The sequence below is a fragment of the Cinclus cinclus genome, chromosome 22 (genome assembly GCF_963662255.1).
Source record: "Cinclus cinclus chromosome 22, bCinCin1.1, whole genome shotgun sequence".
NCBI classification, from domain to species: domain Eukaryota; kingdom Metazoa; phylum Chordata; class Aves; order Passeriformes; family Cinclidae; genus Cinclus; species Cinclus cinclus.
Window position 1 is genome coordinate 10,908,046 of NC_085067.1, and position 23,950 is coordinate 10,931,995.

The 23,950-nt window shown below is 43.4% G+C and overlaps 1 protein-coding gene across 2 annotated transcripts in view; it reads right to left on the bottom strand.

Moving 5' to 3' along the window:
• Positions 1-23,950, bottom strand: part of BAZ1B (bromodomain adjacent to zinc finger domain 1B) — a 43,830-nt gene that overhangs the window by 14,833 nt on the left and 5,047 nt on the right. The window contains exons 2-13 of one of the 2 annotated variants that reach the window (XM_062507237.1): positions 22,491-22,607; positions 19,868-20,012; positions 18,851-19,049; positions 15,269-15,390; positions 14,258-14,455; positions 11,442-13,137; positions 9,958-10,096; positions 9,354-9,484; positions 7,900-8,011; positions 1,323-1,421; positions 728-905; positions 94-279 (exon numbers count right to left, since the gene is read on the bottom strand). In XM_062507237.1, coding sequence (XP_062363221.1) covers positions 94-279; positions 728-905; positions 1,323-1,421; positions 7,900-8,011; positions 9,354-9,484; positions 9,958-10,096; positions 11,442-13,137; positions 14,258-14,455; positions 15,269-15,390; positions 18,851-19,049; positions 19,868-20,012; positions 22,491-22,607 — 3,322 coding nt within the window. The remainder of the gene's footprint in view (positions 1-93; positions 280-727; positions 906-1,322; positions 1,422-7,899; positions 8,012-9,353; positions 9,485-9,957; positions 10,097-11,441; positions 13,138-14,257; positions 14,456-15,268; positions 15,391-18,850; positions 19,050-19,867; positions 20,013-22,490; positions 22,608-23,950) is intronic. The other variant, XM_062507238.1, reaches the window with a different exon arrangement.

Genomic DNA, 23,950 nt, shown 5'->3' on the forward strand with positions numbered 1-23,950 from the left:
AGTTGCTCAAGACTTAGTACCCCATGAAATGTACTGCTACTGCTCAAAGAGTTCTACTGCAAGACTGAAACAGAGCCCTGAGGTGAACAATACCTTGGCTTCTTCTGCCATTTTCTTGTCTTCATCTATCTCCTCAGCCTTGGCAATGTAATCCTCTCCTTGGTGTTTCCTTCTCTTCTGCTTAGGGGCCATGAAACCTTGCAGAAACTTCTTAACAACACCAGCCTGGAGCGCAATCACACACTCTCCAAAATCCTTCAGGCTTTCCAGTGAGTACACCTGTTGGGAAGAGCGTATGACCCCGTAACAGCTGGATATTACTCTCTCTGCTGCTTGAAGCGAGTCTGCAAATGGACACCTGTGGCACCTAAGGCAGTGTGGTGACCTGCCACACCTGGTTATGGAATCAACAATATTGCTGCTATCTCAACAAGACATGCTGGCTTTGATACAGAAGATAAAAATCAGCTATGGAGTTCTGCTCCATAAAGAAGTCTGTCATGAAAATATGGGAACAGGACAACTGAACAAGACGCTCAGCTCCAATATTATGACCCTACCTACACCTCAAACCATCAGCTGTGTAATCTTGAAATAACTGTTGAAAGGACAAGTGAGAAAAATGATTTCCTGTTCCTCTTGTCTGAGGAGAACAGAAGACTGAAGATCTTCCACAAAAATTATCATCTCACACTTGTCTTGTTCAGTACTTTGCCTGTTCACTCACTTTTGCTTCATATTCTGGTGTCACATCAACATATCCCAGGCCTCCCTTCTGCAGCCGCGTTGCAACTTCAATCAGATCACTCCGGAGGTAGTTCAGCAGCTCCTGGTTGCCATCACAAGATTTGAGGCCCAAGTTCTGTTTCCGAGCCAAATGGATGGAATGTGTGATGTCCTGATACCTGGAAAATCAAACTCAACCTTTGAGTACAGGCAGAGCACTGTCCCGGGAGCTGGGCAGGCTCTGGGACAATGGTCTCCATTTGAGACCTATGAGCTCCACCAGTGCATAATGTTATTTGAAAGACACATGAAAGCACGTGGCAGTTCTGGCTCAGAGCAACCAGCACTGCCTTTGTTCCTGGTTTCAAGGAGCAATTTAAAGACTGACAAAACTTCTTCACTGTTCAGAGTGTTATTTATCAAGAATCTGCCCAACAAAACCAGTAATTACTCAACCTGAATGTCCTCCCCTCTTCAGCACCAGAACAATCAAAGCCCAGCATGGGAAGCTGCCCCAGGAATGGCAAGGATTGCTGCGCCAAGGACCTATTCTGACTTGGAGAAGGCACACACAGGAAAACAAAGATCAGGCTCACTTTTTCTCCAAGCGCTCCTTGAGCTGGCTCTCCCTTACTCCTTGGGGGTGCAGGCAATCTAGCAGCTCATCCAAATCTTTTTGACTGTCACAGAGAAACCTGAAAGATAGAAAAATGCACTTAGATCACCTAGGGTATCTCTGTGACAATGCAATTTCTTCTTCTAAATAGTTCCCAAGGATCAGTAGATAGGGGTAAGAGGTAACCTATATCCTGACCCCAATGGAGAAAGATGAAAATTCCATTCCTGAAATTCTACGAATGCTGGCAGAAGAATTCTGACTCAGGTTGGCTTCTTTTCAAGGTCCTCAAATGCAGCAAATTCCAGAGTAAGAAAAACAGAATAAAAATAAACATAAAACTGGTTAAGTATTTTTCTCATTAAGTTTATTAAAATGTTGGCATTTGAATTCAGTTGTCTACCCCAGGGATTCCATTCACTACTCTGCAGTTAGTTTAAGTGATCCGAATGTTGTGTCAGATGCACTAGGAAAGACTAACACACTATGCACTGACAGCATGGCAGTTTAATCACATTTTCTTTCATTAATCAGAAATCCCCAGATTAAAAAGGGGATGTCCTGGCTGATCCCACAACTGGAGCTGTGTGCCTGTGCAGACTCTGTCTCTGCAGGTGTATAAGGCCTCCTCTGAGTTTGCCCAAACTTGAAAGCTCAAGTGTAGAATCTGAAAACCATACTGATCAGCTTGAAACCTTCCTGCTCAGGAATCCTTGACGACAGCGATGGCCATCAGCAGTTAGTTCAATCTAAAAGGGGAATACTTTTACAGAGTTCTGTAAATCAGATATTCTTTCTACAATTCCAGAGTACAATCCTGTTTGCATGTTGGGTTGTACACTTAAGTGAGTTTTAAGACAGCCTGAAATTCTGTGCTTTCCTTCTTTTCTTTCCAACTCTATTTCAGGAAACCATGGAGCTTCTTCATCTGATGAGATGTGAATTCAACTCAAGCTTCAGAGGTTGTTTACAAAAAATATGACTAATTCCCTGTCTTCTATTAGAGGACTGCTCATTAGAAGAGGGAATACAGGAAACAGGAGAAACAACTTTATTTGGAAACAACTGCAAAGGACCACTCTGTGATCCTTATCAGAAGATTCCAGATCTAATCTTTCTTCTTGGGCACAAGCTCAGATGAGCCAAGCAACTAGAGAAAGATACTGCTGTGGCTCCTCTTGGCATATCAGTCTCCATGATGCTTATTTTTCTGGCAGAAATACTTCCTAAATACCATGTCTGAAAATACTTCATAATTCTATGAAGTCCTACTAGTCCATTCTATGGTCCTACTAGGGCAATGTGCTCTCAATTTGCATTCAGCTAGGAAATTCATTTGTCTAATGGAACATAAGATTGACCGTCCAACAACGGAAGGAGGATTTTTTTTTAGTCAGTCATATGCTTCAGTACATCTGACCCTGTGGAGCATCCTCACCCTGGACCCTGAGATCAACACCTTTGGGCACCACTACCCTCTGCATCTCTTCCTGTGGAACAGGACAGAGCAGCTTAATCTATCCTTCACCCACTAGACTCTGTCACCACCTGGGAATGGCATAAATCACACTCCAAACCATCTGCCCTACAGTTACCCAGCACAGGAGTATTTCCCAGGCAACCTGAGATGGGTTGCCCAGGTCATGACAAAACAACATCAGACATTGCTGGTGATACACCATGGAAACCAACTACAAAAATATTCAAGATGACCACGCCTGAGCTTTCCCTGCTTTCTCCCATGGAGACAAATCAAAGGGGGGAACTCAATGCACTGTTTTGTCACACTGTAAAAAGAAAAGAGTACTGGAAACAGTCAACATGTAGGGTTTCTATTCTCTGGTATTTTGGGGGAAGACAACACAGACTGCTGAGCAGCTGCAGAAAGCAGCTCCCACCCCTTTAAGAAAACCAGTGTTAAGCCCTGGTACAACTTCATTCCTGCTGAAAAGGACATGCGACAGGGAAGGAAGAGCATCTGCAACAGCTAATTAAATCTTCCCAGTTCACCCTGAGAGTAAAGAACTGCTTTCTGGAACAGGGAACTGATCTACTTAAGCCTGAACTCAAGCCTGAACTTAAGTCTGATCTGAAAAAGACAAACATATCGGAGACATCTTGTTAGTTTGATTAGTGACCCCTTGCTACTCTGTGCAGCCACAGCTCCTGCTTCCCAGACTAGCTCCAGGCACTCCCTACCTGTAGGAACTACCTCCACATCCACCTGGATCTCAGCCACCTCCAGGCTGGGAACATGGACATGGTAAGACAGGCTGGCATTTAAATGGGGAAGGCAAAAGTCAGTCCTGCAGAGAGGGATGGTAAGACAGTTGGTGCCCTTCATGTGGCCTAGCACAAGTTAATCACACACTCCAGAGGGATGGGAAAGATCCCTTTCGGAAAGTCAAAACTAGGTGGGTGTCTTCAAATTGATCTACAAGGGGGAAATCCTGACTGGTGTAAGGGCTTCCTGCATTCCTAAAGAACAGCCTAGATTCTCTCCTGACATTTCTGGCAGCACAAGCCAACAGACTGGTCAGCAACCAGAACAGAGGGCACAAATGGCACAAGCATCAAGTCAAAATGAGCTCCCAGTATTCACTCAGGCTGAATATTCCTACCTGTTCTCAGGCTACAGGCCAGAAGGGACACAGAAAGGTCTAAAATCTGGACTAAGGAATAATGAAATTCAGAAGACAACATCTAGAGGAGCCCAGGACCAGTACCTGCTCTGAAGGGTTGGTGGAAACAGGGGAACTCCATCTGTAGAGCATAGGCGTGAAAATGGAGTCTGTCAGCACCCACTCATGGTTAACTCAAATTGTCTGCTGAGGGGACCCGCCATAGCATGCTGAATTCCTAATAGATGAAGAACAATGGCAGTTATTCTGCAGAGATGCCATTATTTCCAAAATTCAACTCCCTTCTGACCAGGATGAGCAAGAACCCTCCTGAAGGCTAATATCCTGCCAGGTCTGTGATTTCCCCATGGTTCTTGCAGGAAAGACCAGGATGTACACAGCTCATAAGCACTATGGTGTGGACAGAGACTTCTTTGGAGCCTCTGTGCCCAGAACAAGGAGATTTTCCATAAGGATTAATATCTGTGCAAGTGGAGCACAAGGTAAAGAGAGGGCGTGGTCCATCTGTCTGGAGAAGACAGAAGTAACCAAGTGTTTATGATGCTGTACTTTTAGGACAGAACACTGGACCCTCTTCTTTTTGGGGACAAATTACTGATAGCAGAACCACTTCTGTGAGATACTGTTTATGTAATTCTTGATAGAAGTATAAATCTACTTCTCCCTTTATGAGTGCTCTACCAGCTCCCATTCTCAAGGGGGAAAGGGGCAGGACTGTGAAATACAACTATTCAGAGTTAATTTGGTGCTTAATTTCAAAGTCTCATCACTCTGAAGTAAAAAAGGGTAAAGCTAAAAATGCTCTATATGTACTCTGAAGCTACTCAGTCCCATGTCCCACATACCACTAGGAAAAGAGACAAACAGCAGGACTTAAAGCAGAACACAATGAAATGGAACTTCCTATGCGCATGCCAAAATTATGAGTTATAGCTGGACACGTCCTTGTATCCAAACAACAGGGCACAGAGATATCCAAGGACTGCAGAGTGGGCTTGGGGCTCCTTATGGTGCCCAAGGACAGTGTGCAAAAAGCAGCCAAGGAGGAGACTCTTCCCTAACCATTTAAGCTCAGAGCAATCCTTGACATCAATAGCTTCAAATGAAAATACAGGAATAGGAATATGGATTTCCTAATAGGGAAGTTCTAGTTCCTGGCTAATCCCTGAAGTAACAGCTCCCAGCCTGTCACTTGGCATTTTGTGAATGCTTACTTGTAAACAGTGGCAGGTGTCAGACAGGTACTTAGCAAGCAGCCTCTGAGGAGCTCCAGATCCTAAAGGAAAAGCCTTTCAGCTGAGAGACCTTACTGCTTAGCTGTAGGCATGGCTTTGGGTGCCCTGTCAATCAGGGAGAGGCAGCCAGCACAGCACTCAATTATGCGTGGGGTTATGTGTCCTTTGAGAAACTGCCCCTGTGCCTCTGCTCAAGGCCCACGCCTGGCTCAGATCTTCCACCTGCACTGCTGCCCCTGCCTGGCAGAACAGTGCACACAGGCATGAGACCCTTGTAGAAAACCAGCAAGTGCTGTGACTGTCAGCACTTAAAAGTCCTTCCTAGCAGGGATGAGAAGACAGAAATTAAGGACACTGTGGCGTAACAGCCAGGCCAAACAAACCCCGCAACGCAGCTCAGCGTCTGATGTCTGAGTAGCCAAAAGGCAGAGCAGGTATGCAGTGGCAGTTCTTCAACCTACCCCTCCAGACTGCAGCATCTGCTGGTTTGAGAACTCTTCTGTGTGCCAGGACAATTACCTTCACACTTCCTACTTCTCAGTTAACTCTTCTCTTAGCAATTTGTCCACTGGTACTTTGAACAGGTGCAATTAACAGATACACAGTAGTTGGTAGCAGCCAGTTGTGTATCCCAGCTGCAGCACTTTCTATTTCAAAACAGCCATTTGCTAGTTTTATTTCCCAATTTCTCTTTTCTCTACCAAATAAAACCTCTTTAGGAGACTTCCCCAGTCTCTAGACTTTCCTCTAGCATTACTCTCCATCTCGCCACTGAACATACAAGTTTAGAGCAGTTATATAATTTATTTAGTATTTCTTAGCCAATTATTTTCGCATGCAAAGAGCCTCCCTCTTCTCCAAAGGCAGACCCTGTAACAAGGGATTTCGTAAAGCAGGATTGTTCCCCAAAGGGAAAAGAAAATTGTTTTGCCCTTAGTCTGTACTTCACTTTATCATTCTTTTTATTTATTTCACTGAGACTCACCACAGGTTCTAAGCAAGCTTTCTTACTTTCACCAGCTTCCTTATCCTGATATGAACTCAAAATGTTTTGTTATTACTGCTACAGTTTTATTTCCAAGCTTCTCAACCTCTTTTTTTCCCCAAAGTTAAGAGGCAGCACTTGCTCTGATCATTTAGTATGGAAACTAAGGCAAATCTCTTTGAAAGTGTTTTGTGCTTTAGGCTGCCACTTCAGGCATTTTTTTAAAAGAAGCTGCTTAATTCTTTTTGTTGCTTTCTTTTATAAAAGGAGAATACATTATGGTCACTCCATACAAGCCGCTCTTAGTGACAGAGTATACTTCAGCACTGAGTACGTCCAGGACCTGGTTCCAAGGCTGCTCCTCCCAGGCTTTGACTGGTTACTCCATACAGCATTTCTGCCCTCACCACACTGATCTCCCTCAGAATGTTGTTGGGAGTTGCCAACCTGAATGAGCCAATCAAGTACTGTGCTTTTTCAAGTTCAGCCTGGAGTCACAAGTTGAAGGAATTCTGTGTTAACTCATTCAATTTGGCTCTACACTGCTGTCAGTGTAAGCAATATGCTCCGTAAATTTAGGCTACTGCTTTCCTTATAGAATTGGTCCTTCTCCTGGAACACACCTTACCATCTCTGTTCAATAAAGATCAAGTGTTAGAGGAGGCAGTTAGGAAGAGCAGAGGATTTTCTTGTGGATCACACTCCCTGTGCAGGACCCATTTCCTAGGAAAGTCCGATTGTCTGAATTTTGGCAAGACATGCAAAGGCCCAGACTGCTAACAGGGTGGGGATTTGTCACGGGATGATGGGGCAGTCAAGGAAAGCACAGGAACTCTGTGATACCCTATGACATGCAGCCATAACAGAGAAGCAGTAGAGCAATATCAACAGTCAGCACTCAACACTGATAGTTCAGATAAATCAAGACAACCACAATTTCAGTCTCTTCTGCAGTTCCTGGTAGGGGAGCAGGTACATGTTTAGTGAAGTAGTTCTGACTTGCAACTATTTTTTGGAGATGAGTTCAACTCTATTTATCAAAGACCAAGCAACCCCACTCTTTGTGTCATTAGTGGAATCCTGTGGGACAGACACTGCTAAGAGGCGACCTACAGGAACACATACTTTTTGACAGTTATTCTTGGTGTTATCTAAAAAATACGCAATACTCCACAGCAGTTAACAGGTAAAGCTTAGCCAGGGTTTTCTGGCATGGGGACACTGATGAGTATTCCTTACCACACAGAGCAACATTCAACAGAATAAAATTTCTTTAAGGACACTGATAAGGCCAGTTACTGGGGCAGGTTACAATCAAACATTCTCTAAGGTAGATTTGATTCACTTAGAAGACACTGCTTGGCATTGGGAAGCATTAATGGGATAACAGGCTGTCAATATGGAAGAATAAAATATTTAAAAAGCAATACATCAAAGAAGCATTTTAATAGCTTAATTTATACTGGCTTTGTATAATTAATTAGGTTGAACAGTGGTTCCACTGGCTCTTGGACTGGCAGCCCTGTTAGCAGGGCAGTAACAATAGCAATAGAGGCCTGGGGAGCTGCTGAACCAACTTAACTGCTCAGCACTGAAAGAGGAACAGGTTTGTAGCAGGGTTTAGCAAAAGAAATCTGTCTAGATTCCTTGACCTCCACATTTTGAGTATTTTGCAGAATCAAAAGTGGGTGTTACCATAAGTTCTGGCCCTGCTTGGGAGTGGTGGTCTCAGCAGGCAGGTCTGTGGCGGGCATGGAGCGGTGCAGCTTGTTCCCTCGGCTGTCACTGCCTGTGCTCTTCCGCTTCTCTGCAAAACAAAAGCACACGCTCAGGTAGATTCCTGAGTAGCATTCCTACTATTCCAAACACAAAGAACTAGCTTCACTTTTTAGCTGTATACTGACAAAGCACTTTTAAAACCAAAGGAGGCCTAAGCAGCAAGAATTTTTATTTCTGAGCATCTCAGATAACACTCTGACATGAATTTAAATCTTTGCTCATTCAGGCCTTTGATTTTTATGGCCCAAATGTTCCCAAAGGAACATGCTGAAATCCTGCCCATTGGCTGCAGCAGCAGCTGAGAGATTCAATCAGCTGGAAGCAAGTAGTTTATCAGAAACACAGCTGGTCAGTATTTGAAAACAGTTCTTGTAAGAAAATATACCAAACAGAGGAACTTGGAATGATGCACCTCCAGCTTAGTCAGTCTCCAAGACACAGGTGGCTGTAAAGTACACCTGGATGCAGGATCTCACTGTAGGTTCATCCTACATCCACTGTAGGTTCCATTCCTCTACAGGCATCTATTCTGTCCCTTGTCTATGACAATCCTACCAGGTGAGGGCTTGGATCTAACTTGATAAGCTCTCTCATGCAAGACTGCTGCAGATGGACTCAGTGCCAGAATGTGATGTTACAAAAGCAAGAAATGATCACAACTGAAACTCAGCTGGGTCAGCTCAATGCAGTGTCTTCTGTCCCAAGAACTATTTCCACATAGAACTGTTAAGTTTCCCTCTGTACAGATGGATTTTTGTGCCTGTTCAAGCTTGCAAGGTTCCAGGACGCAGGCTCCAAATCAGCCAGTAAAAATCACAGAGGAAGCACTGGATGTTCAGTGCACATCACCTACACACTCAGCAAAGTTGAAGAGCACACTGAGAGGAAGTGCAAGAGGGATGTTCACCAAAACAACCTCAATCAGCAAAGCCACGTGGATCTAACAGACTGCCCTGCTTGTTACTATTCCACAGGCTGATCTGGGAGTCTTGACACCAGCAGAATATCAGCACTGTGGCTGACATCCTCACTCTGCAGCACAACTGGCTAACTGTACATGGGTCTGGCATGCTGCAACTAAGCAGGGTCAGGGTGAACCAGAGGGATGATACCAACTGACATCAACCTCACTATTTGTAGGAGAGGAAAGGGTATTCCATAGTCCTTAGGTGGGGCACCGAAGGCAAGTCTTCAGACCCGCAGCAGCAGAAGGGAAATATCACCAACACCTCTTGTATGCCGACTTCTAGAGTTAAAAGGAGGCTTAAATCAAAGTATCCCCATGAAAACAATCAGGCTAGACAGTTTTTTCACACTCATGCCTCCATTCGAACAGTCAGAGCAGAGGAAATACCCTCAAGAGACCATACCTCCAGGGCTGTAGTCCTTCTTCAAATCTTGCTTTTTCTGGTGGGGAAGGGTAAATCTGTAGTCTATACTGTCATGTACCCAGCCTTTCTCAATAAACAAGCCAGGAACCTCATCCGAAAACAGCCAGTACCTGCAAGAAATGTGTGTTAACAGGCAGCTGTCTCCTTTTCTGGCTAGCTAAACAGACACACTTTTATTTGCACTGAAGGGAGAAGCATCTGCATGCTCAACTCACTAAAAGCTGAATGCATGCACATCTTTATGTTAGCGCAACTGACCGATTGATAAACAGGGAAAGCTTTGCTTAGAATCCATTCCAAGAGCATGCCTGTGCAACAAACATGAAAAAAGAAAACGGTAACGAGGCTCCTGATCACCCAATGCCAGCACTTGAACCTCCACTGTTCCTGACCTCCATGTGGAGGCTCCAAAAAGCTGGGCATGCAACCAGCCACTACACTCCGTATACACAAATATTTTACCCGTCTCTCTTCTCCACAATTCTGTAAACCCTCTCTTATCAATCCCTTCCTGGGGTATGGTATCTGACACAGCCCCTCCCTCAGGGCAGAGATGGAAGGTCATGGTCATTTCCTTTCCCACCTGTTGTGATTCCTATCAGTGCCAATTGGGGTCCTGCGCATCACCAATTTGGCTTTGGCAATTCCATCCTGGAAAGTTTTCTCAGCAGCAGCTTTATGCCTGCGGATTCTTTCTTCCTCTGCTTCTTTCTCCATCCTCACTGTTAGAATCATCAAAGAGCAACATTAGCTTTTCTTTATTGTATCAAGACATCAATATTGTCTTTTATTTTACTATACCATGGGAGTAAAAAAAGCAGTTTTATTGAGGGTTTTAGTTAACATTCTTTACAACTATGCACTCTTCAGTTTACCTTCTGCCCACCATTCTTAAAAAAACGTGTGTACATATATTGTATATATTATATATGAGAAGTAGTCAAGGTGTAAGGGCTGAAGAAACTATGGATAAAAACCGTCATACCACAGAAACATGGAATGGTTTGGGTTGGAAGAGACCTTAAAGATCATCTTGTTCCAATCCCTGCCATGGGCAGGGACACCTTCCACACTAGACCAGGTTGCTCCAAGACCTGTCCAGCCTGGTCTTGAACACTGCCAGGGATGGGCAGCCACAGCTTCTCTGGGCAACCTGTGCCAGGCCAGCCTGAATGAGACTTGGAGCAGCCTGCTCTAGTGGAAGCTGTCCTTGCCCATGAAGGGGGGGTGGACCTTGACCAACGTTAAGGTCCCTTCCAACCCAAACAGTTCTGTGATTCTTGGTCTCTCAGAACAGATACTCCCACAGATCATCTAAGGTACAAAAGCCAGGCCCCATGAGGGATGCTTATCCCTCATTTGTTTCAGAGGGGAAATAACAATCCAGATGAGCTACACTGTCCACTTCCGTCTGCCCAGCATCCACATTTACAACCAATAAAACCCCCAAACCGTAATTCCAAAGTGTTCTCTCTTTACATTCATATTCCTCCAACAGCATTACTTACACAGAGAGAAGGTCTGGTGTTGCAACGAGTGATTTAGAAAGTTTTGAGTGGTTTGTTTATATTATACAGCTCCATAACTTATTCTTTAAAGCAAGAAACAGTAAACTGAGATTTATTGCCCAAATCCTCATCTGGGAGAAGGGCTGCTGGCAACAACCTGACTATGGGAACAGCAGCAGGGCCAGCAGCAGCAGTAGGAACAGCTTTTAGGCAGAAGATATCTCCTCTGTACCCAAAAACCTGATGATGCTTGGACATAAGACAAATTCTTGGTTTTCTGTTCCCAAAACAGATACTGTGTTGTCTAACCTCTCTTTGCCTACCATAATTAAAAAGGTACTGAGCAAAAGACACCCACAGATAAAAAAAACTAGAAGCAGGTATTGTTTTTTCTTAAATTTACAAAGTTTAACAGTAACCACAGCAGCTAAATTATGAATCTCTAGTGAACAAATCCCTTAAAACCTGACAATGCTTCTGAAAACAGGCTGCTGTAATTTTTGCCATGAAGTTAACCCACAACACACAGACACTCTACTTACTAGGTAATTTTTCTTACCTCTCATTTGTATTTCTTGTTGCTCCCTCTCTTTCTTGGCTTGGATGGCAAGAAGGCGCCTGCTCTTTACAGCACTGATCATATCATCAGCTTCAATCTCCACCCGGTGCTCTATTTTCATTATTTCGTGTTTCTTCTTTTCATTTCTTCCCATCATATGCTCTTCTTTCCCACTCTCCTTGGTTTTGGCCACCATTTCTTTTCGCTTCTGTTTCTCTGCCCTCTTCTTGTCATTCTCCTCTTTCAGGACAGCCAGGCGCTCTTTCCACAGCTCAGCCGAGGCCTGCTGCTTGGCCTCCACGTGGTCCTGCACCGAGTACGTCATTAGGATCCGGTGACACAGCGCTCCAAGGATTTGCAATTTCTCTTCAGGAGTCAGCTCAAAGAACTCCGATGTCTCCAGTTTCTCCAAAAACTCATCCTGTACCTCATTATCCTCAAAAGCTGCTGAATCCTTACTTTCATCTACGTTATCTGAGACCTCGCTTTCCTCTTGCACATCTGACTTGCGCAGGCAGAGGCGAACCAACTCGGAAGCAGAATGCAGAGTAAGTGGGATTTCAGAAAGTTTCATTCCCAGCTCAGCGTAATCCTCAGCAATTTCATCCTGCAGCAGGGTCTGCAAGAGGATGACCAAAACTCTGTTCAAGTACAGGAAGCCTCCCTTTTCTGCACAAAGGGCTTCCATCAGGGACACTGCTGTGATGGGATACTGAGCATCTGGCATCAATAACCCTGAGTAACAGCTGAGGAACTCCACCACCATGGCCACATCCCCAAAAAGTGTGTTAGGAAGTCCCTCTGGAGTATCAACGAGTTTAAAAGTAGGCAGTATCTTCCCTTTCAGATCTTGGTCCTCAAATCTCCTCTGTTTTTCTAATTTTTCCTTCATCTCCTTCTCCTTCCGCTCCTTTGCTCTTTCCTTCAGTTTCTCTTTCAGCTTTTCCCTTTTCTTCTTCATGTATTCCTTCCGCTGTTCCTCAGTCATGGTGGCCCACCTCTTCCTGTGCTCCAGGAGCTCGTAGCGTTTCTGTACCAACCCTCGCAAATCCTCAGGGAGACGGGCACGGTCCTCACTGGAGAGCAGCCGAGCTGTTTTGGAGATGATGCAGGAAAGAGCACTTTTTTTGTCTTCCCGGTCTTTGTTTTCTTTGTAATAGGCGATGAGATGGAGCGCTGCAGGGGGCAGGTGTTTCTGGGGTTTCCTGGAAGATCCAGGGGTGCCTCCAGAATTCCTGGGAGCCCTGGATACTTTAGTGGTACCTTTAGCCATGTCCAGCAGAGTCATTTGTTTCATTTTCATCTTGGGGGTCTTCAAACCTTTCCTGGGAGACTTTGGCTTCCCCGATGACTTCTGCCCATTCAGAACCCTTTTGCCTTTTTGCTTTTTGTCCAAGGATTTGTTGTTGCCCTTTCCTAGTCGGCCCCTCTTTGGAATGTGAAAGTTAGAACCAAGTTTAGCAGGTGACACAATTTTCATCACCTCTTCCAGCTCCTCTTTAGGACATTTTGAGTTTTTAGAGTTTTTCACCTTCAGTGGAGAGCCAATTATAGATTTTTCCAAATGCACATGGCACCACAGGGTTGGACTCAGTGGCTGTCCCAGTGAAGATCCATCTGCTTTGGATTTCTTAGGAAGCTTTCTGTCAGGTGACCGAGAGCTCTTCCTCTTGGTTGACGGATTGAGAGCCATATACTAAAATTAAAGAAAAAATTATTTTGTATTAATATTGAAAGGTAAATAAAGATTATCTAGATCTCTTACTGTCTATTATTTTTGCCTGTGTTTTCATGCTTTTTCTAATTAAATTGCTCACTGCATTAAGGGTAACAGGCTTCTGCAGTCATGATCAGATTCAGAGAATGGCCTAGGATGGGAGGGATCTTAAAGACCATCTTCTTCCAACCCCTGCCACAGGCACAGACACCGAGCACTAGACCAGGTTGCTGCAAGCTCTGTCCAGCCTGGACTTACACATTCCCAGGGATGAGACAGCCACAGCTTCTCTGGGCAATCTGTGTCAGGGTCTCATCACCCCCACAGGGAAGAATTTTTTCCCAGTATTAAATATAAAGGTACTCTGTGTGAGTTTGAAGTCATTCCCCCTTGCCCTGAACAAATATTTATCTTCTAGTTTTAGAACAACACTTGACAAGAGTCTATGAAAAAGTGGACTTACTCAATGTACAAAATAGTGCTTTCTACACCAAAAGATGGATTTTAAAATAGCACATTTCATGGTATGGGATTTAGTTGGTTAATATTACATTTGGCTCATTACCACAAAGTGCTGGAAGAACCCATTCATGCCATGTATGTATTCAGTACTAAATTTGTAGTATCTGCCATCAGTCAACGCAGCCCTGTACATGAACCAGGCCTCATGAAGTCACATGTATCCGGGTCTTGGGCCCAACACCTGATAGTAACACATAAAGACTGTATCTTTCCCATTTCTCACACACCAGGAAATCATATCCTTAGTTGTAGACAATTAATGCAAACTACTGGAAAAACTAAAAGAGAGTTGCATCTCAAATTTTCAAAGGAGACCACTGTTTCAGCTGTTCAAGCCATGTCACCTCTTAAAAGGTCAACCTTCGAAAGAGTCTGTTTCCCTGCTCTGCTTCTCTCTGGATTTAACAGATATGTGTAATTGGCACTTGGGGACATGGTTTAGTGGCTTCATGATGTTAAGGGGTTTTTCCAGCCCTAATGATTTTGTGATCCTAAAACCCAACCAGCACACTGAGGTCTCCGCCAAGATCCAAGGAATGGGTGGGAAAGCAGAGCAAGTACTTTTATGAATTCTTACCTTATGTGGGTCAAGCAAGAAGTCACTGAATTTACTAGGCAGAGAGTATTTCTTCACTAACTCATCCTCCACGACCCACGGGGCGTTCTCACATGTGCCAGCACGTAATGCATTGTGACGGATGAAGTACCTCAGGATCTCCTTGTTGGGAGGACGCTCTGTACGGACTAAGCTATCTGCTGGAACATTGCTGATGATCTTGGAGATAACAAAGAGACACACTGTTAATGATTAACTTCCAATCACATTACAAATACAGATCATTCGGCTATAAGGAACCAGGATCATGGTACTGCTTCTTGTCCAAAAGTCTTCACTCATTCAAAGCGCTCTTGGAAAGACTCAAATCAAACAATCTACAGAACTGAGACACACAGAGATTGGTAGTAGAATCAGACAGTCAAAACAGTAAAAACCATGAATTTATGATGCAGATTTTTTTCCAAAACCCACTGTTTGATCTCTGAACTTCCTCCAGCTTCTGCTTGCTACTGACTTGAAAGCTATTACATATTCATGTTCGATTTTTTTTTTCCTGAGACCAGAGGAGCATCTCCACACATGGTACTCTTCAAGGTCAGCACAGCCGCGCTTGTCAAATTACCAAAGAGCAGACAAAAAGCACAGAGCAGTGCTGCAGCTACCCAGAGATTCCCAAAGCACTGCCACCTCCAACTCAGAGCAGCTCGGTCAGGAAAACAGCAACACTTGCCACTCATGATTCCACTGGTCTCATTAACTGCATTCATCTCAGAGATGAGGCACTAAATAGCAGCCATGATAAAGCTCTGTGACTCAGTGTATGTAGTACCAAGTGTTTCAATGCACAAAACCTAATTACAGATAGAAACAGCCAGGCTGGTCAGCCTCACAGACAACTACCCTGCTTTCCAGTACCATGACTCTGGCAGAAATTATGCTGGACGTTATACATTGGGCTGTATAATCACTGGCAGTGATTAAACTTGCATATTCATGTTATAATAGAAAGGACTCAAGCAGATAACTCACCTTATCTTCATTTTTCAGCTTGACATCATATTTGTGTGGCAGGAATTTAGGCGGAACCCACTTCTTTTCTTCTTTCTTCAACGAAGTGGGAAGCTTTCGAGGAGACCTACGTGCTCGATCATCTGATAAAAAAGGTAAGACACGGTCTTATTACAGTAGGGAAAAAAAAAAATCAAAAAATTCAGACCACCACTGATGGGGCATCCTATTTCTTGCTACCTGTACTATCCGTACAGTGCTTGGTTAAACTAGAACATTAGGAAAATAACCCAAACTGGGTTTTAGAAATAGCCTGAGGATACAGGCTGGCAACGGAGGTCCAGACCAGCTCTGAACTAAGGAGGCAACACCTATCTTCAAGGAGTACAAAGGACTGTCTTCATTTAAACCCATCTCTCTGCAGACAGTAAGCCACAACCACCTATGCAAAGGTAGACAATGTCTAAGATTTATGAAGGGGAGATATAACCATCAGTAAACCTGCTTAGGGAACTCCTTCCAACAGCCTTGGCTGCCTCTGCCATGCCTTCTTTGAAATAGTTCCATAGCAGCAATCAGACTTGGTTTTGCCTTAAGAAGAAAGCAATCTCCAAATGTTTTTATGTTTGTGGCAACCACAGAATCACGGAATAGCCTGAGTTGGAACGGACATAAAAGCTCACCTCATTCCACCCCCCACCCCCCGTTCACTAGATCAGAGACACCTTCCACCAGACCAGCACTCTCCAAGCCCTGCCCAACCCGGCCTTGGACATTTCCAGGGATGGGGCAGCCACATTGCTACTCTGGGCAACCTGTGCCAGGGGCCTCACCATTCTCACAGGGAAGAATTTCTTCCTAGGATTCAAAGAAAACAATAAAGCAAGCATGAGGGATGAGAGTAATTATCTATTAAATATATAGAGAATACAAGCAGATGCTAAACCTAAAAAAAAAAATAGATCTTGGAATCACATAATAGAGCACTGAAGCTCCAGCACCATTATACCTAACACAAGTAGTGATGTCTTCTACTGTGACTTACTTTCTAGACTACACAAATAGGGATGGCTACATGGAATTCCATCAAACAGCTGGATATTTGGGTGAGGAATAAGAAATTACCATCCATTCCATCCTAAAGTCAATTTTAAAAAGCCAACTCCATTTGTTGTTGCATTCTATTGTAGTGAAACATACATCATCTATCTCTGGAAGACTTCAAAGCCAGGTGGATGGAGCTCTTAGGAAAACTGTCCACTGAAGGTCTACCATCCATAGCAGGGGTGTTGGAAGGGGAGGATCTTTAAGGCCCCTTCCAACACAGCTGACTCTGTGTTCCTAAAGCATCTATATTGTGTTGTCTCCTGTGTTCACTTCATTTCAGACCTTCCAGACCAGGTTCCAAGTCCAGCTCAAGCTACATATCCTGCCTTCAGCAGTTCACCATCAATTTTCAGGACAATATAACCTTTCCTTGCTCCTGAAGATTTTCCAGAGTTCATTCCCTAAGCAATTAAAAATATAAAGTCATTTCAGACTGCACAAACAATTAAAAAAAGCTGATATAAAGCCTTATTTTTAGCTTCTGAAGGAGAGCAGAATCCTAAGCAGAGAGAATGAAACTAGCTTTCTCTTCCCCATTTCTCCTCCAACAAAACCAGTAAGTTTGACACAAGTATTAATAAAACTGCCAAGGTTTGCTCTGCCCCCTCGTGCGCACACAGGCACACACAGCTCTTACATCATATTATACAGAGCTTGTTAGTGCTTCCAATTACTCACTCTAGAGTAGCGACTTCAATCCACATCAAGTGGCCACATGTAAACATCATTAGAGAGAAAAAGTCAAGGTCAGTGTGGCTGGGAACCCCCAGCCTCTGTGGATCCAACTCAGCATTTCCTACTTCTCTAGTCTGCTGTGTAACTGTAAGAAATGCCACATATTTTATTAACACACTCTGCAACAATTTCTTTCAATGATGTTACCATCAGCCTATGTTCTGCTATAACCCAGAATATAAAAGTATTAGCAATAAAATATGCTTTTAGCAACAGCATATGTACAAGGAAAAGAGTTAAAAGAGTGTGCATTTACTGCTCAGGTTATAATTTTGCCAGCATCTCAAGTTGAAAAATACTGAGGTTTATTTTTTTCAGAAAGGGAAAGACAGTCCCAGCTTACAAAGGTGACTATACACAGGCCAGAACCAACTGAGGGACTGAAAGAAGAGCAAAAACCCTCATTCCTGCAGTATCAGATCTCTGAGTGCTGCACTGGTGATGCCCACAGCTGCTGGAATACCACATACCAATGCACAAAGGATCATGGTAAATGTTTTTTAAACACCAGATCCAAAACTGCTGCTGTAAATTTTATCACTGAGCATTTCTGAAGTAAAAGGTACTTCCCATGCCTCTTATGTGGAATTTTGACTCAACCACCACTCAATAAAAAACACATGTATAAGTAAATAAAGCATCATTAGCCCCTCTCCAAGCACAACCCGTTTTCAATGATGTGTGTAAGGCCAGATTGTTTCTGAAACACCTTTTTTTTTTACTTCCTGATTATACAGACCACTGCAATGAAATCAGAACAGCTCATAACAGTACACATCAGAAAGAGCTGACAATTTTTAAGTTCAGATTTAGACCTTGGTATAACTTCTTTTCCACTCTTGACTTTGCTGTTTGCTTCCTGGGCTATTTTTAAAGTTTCCTCTTCCCAACATTAGAGGAGATTAGACACACTTTCCCATAAGCTGGAAGTCACTATTTACAAATGCCAACAGTTTATTAACTTATGAGACTTTAAAATAAAGCTCTCCAGGTTAGAACTATGTTGTGGGACTGGGGTTGGTTTGTTTGAAACATTTTATGCAATCTGTTCTAAAGAATCTTATAATTCCATTTTAAGAAGTCGCACAGAATAAACTTAATGTGTTTGGCTGTTCTGGGTTTTTTGTTTGTTTTTTCCTTTCAACAATACTTCCTCAGAGTCAAGAAAAGCCTTGGACACCACTACTGAGCTGTGCATCATGGAAGAGCATATGAAAGAGGAACAAGGTTTTAAAGGATGATTTATTTTTAACTCTTAGGAAATAGAAATTATTTTGTCTCAACATATGAAAATTGGAAAGAGCATGAACTAAAATTGAAAAAAACCCACTCATTTTTTGTAACAGCTGGGGACAAAGAGAATTAGAGCTTGTCTCGGACTCCAAAAGAACAGACTTTTGAACAAGGGAGGTTTCCTTTAAGGATGAGCATCACAGCAGAACTTTGTAATTCTGAACGAACCTTTGCTGTTCCCCTCATTGTTTTAAAAATACACTTGTTATACTTTAGACATTTATACATTTTGTGCATTGCTTTTGGTGTTACACCTCAGAATGACACCACATTTTCTGCTTTAAATCAGGCAAGAAGAGCTGAAAGCCAGCAGCACTGATGCTCCAAAAATTCACCACTAACAAGGACAACTTCTGGATTTTCACCCCATAACACTGTTTAGATATTCACAGCCCAGCCCCAAGATGTGCATAAACTCCAACACACACTGCCAGGTGCTACCCACTGCTGTGCTGTCTCTCTACTTACTCATACTATCCCTTCTGCTGTCATCCTCCTTCAGCATAGCTTCCTTCTGGCTGCCCTGGGCTGCCTGGCTGGAGTTCTCCTTGTCACTTGATGGAGAATCACAGGCTCCATCAGATTTCTTTTCTGAGGCCTCTTCATCAACTTTCTCCAGGGGATGTAGTTTCACAACTTTTACAGGCAACATTTTCTCCTTACCAACCTGCACAGAAATATTGCAGAAGACTGAACCTGAACAAGACAGGTGAGGTACTGGGCTTTAATACTATGAGGAAGGGAAAAATACCTGCTCAGATGGCCTAAAAGCAAAGCTCCCAACCCACAGTGTGTTCCAATGCTGCTGCTTTAGCTAAGGACACAGTATGTGCACAAGGTGCAAGTGTGTTCTCAGCAACCCCAGTTTAGAGACTATGCCCTAAACATTGCTCATATACAACACTAACTCCTCTACATTTTCAAAAAGTTTTGAGTTTTCATCAACATTCGCAGATTTGGAGGGAATTTTCAAATCTCTAGGGCCTTTTTAGAGATTTTTTTAAGCTTTGACTTTAAGCTCCATTTGTGTCAGACTACTGCTCCTTCTGGCAACGTGTCTGGTGAAAAAGATTATGACAATTATTTTTAATCTCTTCTAATTAAATATTGTATTTATATATAAACAGATCATTACATATTTAAGCAGTATAACAATTTTATGTTTTCCATGCAAACACATATCAGTCACTTTTCTCTTGCTATTATTCCAGGATCCTGGAATGACTTGAGTTGGAGAGCCCTTAAAGATCATCCAATTCCAAATCCTTGCCGTGGATAGGAACATCTTCCACCAAAAATATGGGTGAACCACAAAACCATTTTCCATCCAAAATCAGGTGCTGTCACTGGGATTCTCCAGAGAATAAATCTTCACATCCTTCTAGTAACTTCAGTAGCTAACATATTCTTCCCATCTCCTGCCTTTAGCTATCTGCAATTAGCCCTATGCAGAAGCATGGGATAAAATGGAAAACATATCCTTACCTCAAAGTCACACTCTTCCCCCACTGCGAATTTGGTCATGATCTCCAACCAAGCTGCATCCACCAACTTTTCCAAAGACACAGTGTTGTGGTGGACTATTTCCAGAACCAGTTTCTCATACCAGATAGGGAACTCCTCCTTTAAGCTGAGCAAGCACAGAAATTTTCATTATTCAGGGAATAAAAACCCAAATGCAAAGTACCCTCCCATTTCCCAGTTTCCAAGAATTCCTGTTAGCAGCCAAGACAATGTTTAAGGCAGATGCTCCATTAGTATGCAAACTTCCAATGGCTTTTTGCTCCCCTCCCTTTCCCCAGCACTCTCCCAGGTCTTAGCTGGTGCCAGAATCTCCCTGGTCTCTCTGACCTGCCTTGGCTAGCTCCGGGTCAGAGAGATAGGGTTCTTTCCAGCAAGGACAAAGATAAAAGATTAGAGGAGGCTCTCCTTCCCGGGATAATCCAAATTTATTATCCTGAAGGGTTCCAGGGAGAGAGAGAGAGAGAGAGAGAGAGAGTGTATGGGGACATTTTCAAACCTGGGTAAGGGGCAGAGGAGCCCTGGCTCACAGCCAATCAGGTCTGGCCGGCCGGGGAGAAGGGGGGGGGGGGGGTTAAGGGAAGGGAAGGAAGATTCACACTACAAACTGAGAGGGGAAACAGAACAAATTATTTCCAGTGCAATATAAAACCATGAATGTGCATTACAACAAGCTGGCATGAAAACCCCAATCGCCCTATATCCCAGAAGGAATAGTGCAAACACTCAGGAAGAGCAGCACTGAGTGTGAACCCTTTCACAATGGTTATTATGGTTTCTCTATCAGATATTAAACATAGATCAAGATGATGCAATTAACCTGGGGCTTGTTACTTTAAAATGTTTGTTTCCATTAACACCACAATTCTGATGAAGATTCAGCATCTCCTTCTCCCCCAAGAGGCTAAAAGTGTAGTAAAGACAGGGGTGAGTTTACACAATCAAATTATCTTGCCAGAGAAAAAATATCTTGTGTTTCACATGTCATGATCTTCAAACTTTTCCATTCAAAGAAAAGAAAGGAGCGTGGCATTTACTTCACTTCTTTCCCTTCTAAAAGCTGACCTCAGGTAGCTGACAGGGGCACTAAGGAATATGTTGCATAAAGCCTTCTGGCTAAAAAGTAAAGTCAGTTTCAAGTTACCCATAAGGAGGTAAAAAAAATATTCCATTTTTCCAAAGCACATTCAGCTTCCCAGACTCCAGGATCTGTGATTGAGAACCCTCAGCTATATGTGCTGTGTTACAACTTCCATAAGCAAATTTATCCCTTTAGCAACCTGTCTAAATGAACTTTTTTATCCAGCTTAGTGTCAGGTATTAAAGCAAACCAACTTCCTGGGAAGCTTTTCATCGTGTTTCAAAGAGACAAGACCAAAATCTCATTTCACAGAATATTTCTCCCCCCTCCTCACCCTTGGAGAGACTACAGATAAATTTGTTATTGAGAAATCTCCCACTTCTATTTCACTGACATTTCTTAATGTTCCCAGAAGCAGTCAATCAATCCAACACAGATAACCAAAAGAAAATAGCAGTAGACCACCGGGTTTTGACTTCAGATTTTAAGTCTATGGAGCTGCCTCTGCACTGCCCCTGCAATCCCAAACAAGAACACCAGGGAGCAAAGCTTGAAGACAGTAGTTTGTCCGCCCCTCAAAGAAATTAGGGCTATTAGCAAATGGGCTTCTTATTTGTTGGCTTCAAGGTTGTGATTAACCACAAATGATGGTGAATGTCTCCTTAGGAGTTGGCTGTGAACTCTTTCCCAATGGATCAAACATGAGAGATAGAGTTCGAAAACAGAGATAGGCAGCAGAAAATTCCACCTCTTAGGTGGATGTTCTCTACAGTTTATACCCGGGGGTAAAAAGTCACAGAAGTCCAAGTCATCAGCTGACAGAATGGAGAAATACATCACTTGTTTGGCATTAATTCCTATGATTCCGTAATCACACAGTAAATTATATGTGCTGGTTGAGACAAAGATTTGCACCTTTACAGAAAATTCACTTCTATGACAAGAGCCATGCTGGATCTTATCCAAGGATTCCTGTGGGCTAGAGGAGGCCAGGGCCACAGCAGCTCAGAGGAACACAATCAGCACAGAACAAGGACTCTTGTTGTTTCAAGCAGAGCAGATTCCCCAAAATGTCTCTACAATCTTTTTTTATTTAGTGCAACAACTCTAATGCAGATTTGGAGGAAATAATTACAGGTGTGGACCTGGCTGATCTCAAACACTTCAATCAACCCTTTTCATTCTATTTTGACTTTATATTGTCCAAAATTTGTTATTTTTTCCTCTAAAATATTCCCAATACTCCAGGAACTTGGAAATATGCCAAGTGCCAGATGCTCAACTATTCTGGTTCAAGTAATACCAAGATACAGCACTAAATAAGTAAATTACCCAATTGCATTAGTGATGGTGTAAAATTTGGACTTAATTTGCTTTCAACTCCAGGATCCCCAGAACTCCTTAAAGCTCCTTACTTCACCTCACAAACTAGCCACACACATTCCCAAGCCCACTCTTACACCCCAACACCTAAAGGCACAAACCCATGTCTCCTCTGATACTTACAGCTCAGCAACCTCCTGCTCCTCCTCCCAAGCCTCTTTGTGTGTCAGCTGGCTGCTTCCTGTGCTCTTGCACGTCCAGATCCGCTCGTTGTATCGCTCTAAGCGTGCTTCATACTCTCTGTACAAGTGGCAGCTCAGGAAAACAGCATTTATGTAGTAGAGAGTGCAATCACCAGAGTGCAAAAAAGTAAAATTTAATTCAACTCTTATGACTGGGGTGTACAAAGGCTAAGGAGAGCCTCAGTACAGTCTAGTCCTGTGACTACTGTAAGGATGCTGTGCTAAAACCCAATGTATTGGTGCTTTCTGAGGCCAAAATGCCTGTCCTGCTCATCCTGGTACAGAAGGTTCCACACCACCAATAGCTCAGCTGCACTGCACAAGGAGAATGCAGATCGCTGAAGGTTTCACAGCATTGCTACTTACTTTTCAGCTTTTCCAGTCTGATACACTGGAAAACAGCACAATCAATGTCACAGGCACATGCAGGAAGTACAGCATAGATTGCTGCTAAATTCCTGACAATAACTGTTGTGGCACTGCTACTATGGTGTCTTATGGTGGCACTACAAAATCCAGATGCAAATTACCAGACTACCCATCACCCCCAATCTTTTGAAAAAACCCAAAAAACAACCTAAACAATTTGAAACTGAAACCCCTAGAAACCCCTGTATTTTTTCCTTTGGTTTCCAACAAGAGCATCCTTTTGCATACCAATATAAGGATCTCTCTCATCAACTACATCACCTGCTTCACTGAATCAGAATCCCAGAATGGTTTGGGTCAGAAGGAAGATCAGAGTCCATCTTATTCCACCCTCCTGTCATAGGCAGGGTCTAGACTACGTTGCTCCAAGCCCTGTCCAACCTGGCCTTGAACACTTCCACAGCTTCTCTAGACAACCTGTGCCAGGGGCTCATCATCCGCACAGCAAAGAACTTCTTCCTAATATCTAATCCAAACCTATTCTCTTAATTTGAAATCATTTCCACTTGTCCTGACACTTCGTGCTCTTGCAGAAAGTCCCTCACTGCCTTTCTTGTTGGCTCCCTTCAGGTGCCAACATTTCTGTGTCACAGCCTGCCTCAAGGTTATGTTATTCCAGGTGGAATTACATGATTTAAGGGTGCCTGGGCAAGTCACAGGGGTGCAGAGAGCATTAGCCACCCTGCTGTGAGCATCTCTGGCTCCTCTCCCTGCTCCACCTGAGTGGTAATTAATGGTCAGGGTAAACAGAAGGCAGCTACTTCACACTAACTACAGACAGAAGGTGCACAGGCACAATTATCAGTGTGGTATAAATCCACACCAACTACCCCGTGATCAACATGCCTTCTAATGGGAAGTTAAGAGGAGAAATTCTAAGAGAAGCAAGAATAGCACCTTTTGCTTCTCCTGCATATGCTCTCCAGTGGCAAAGCCAGCATGAGGCACACTGGGTACAGCTGTAGCTCAGTC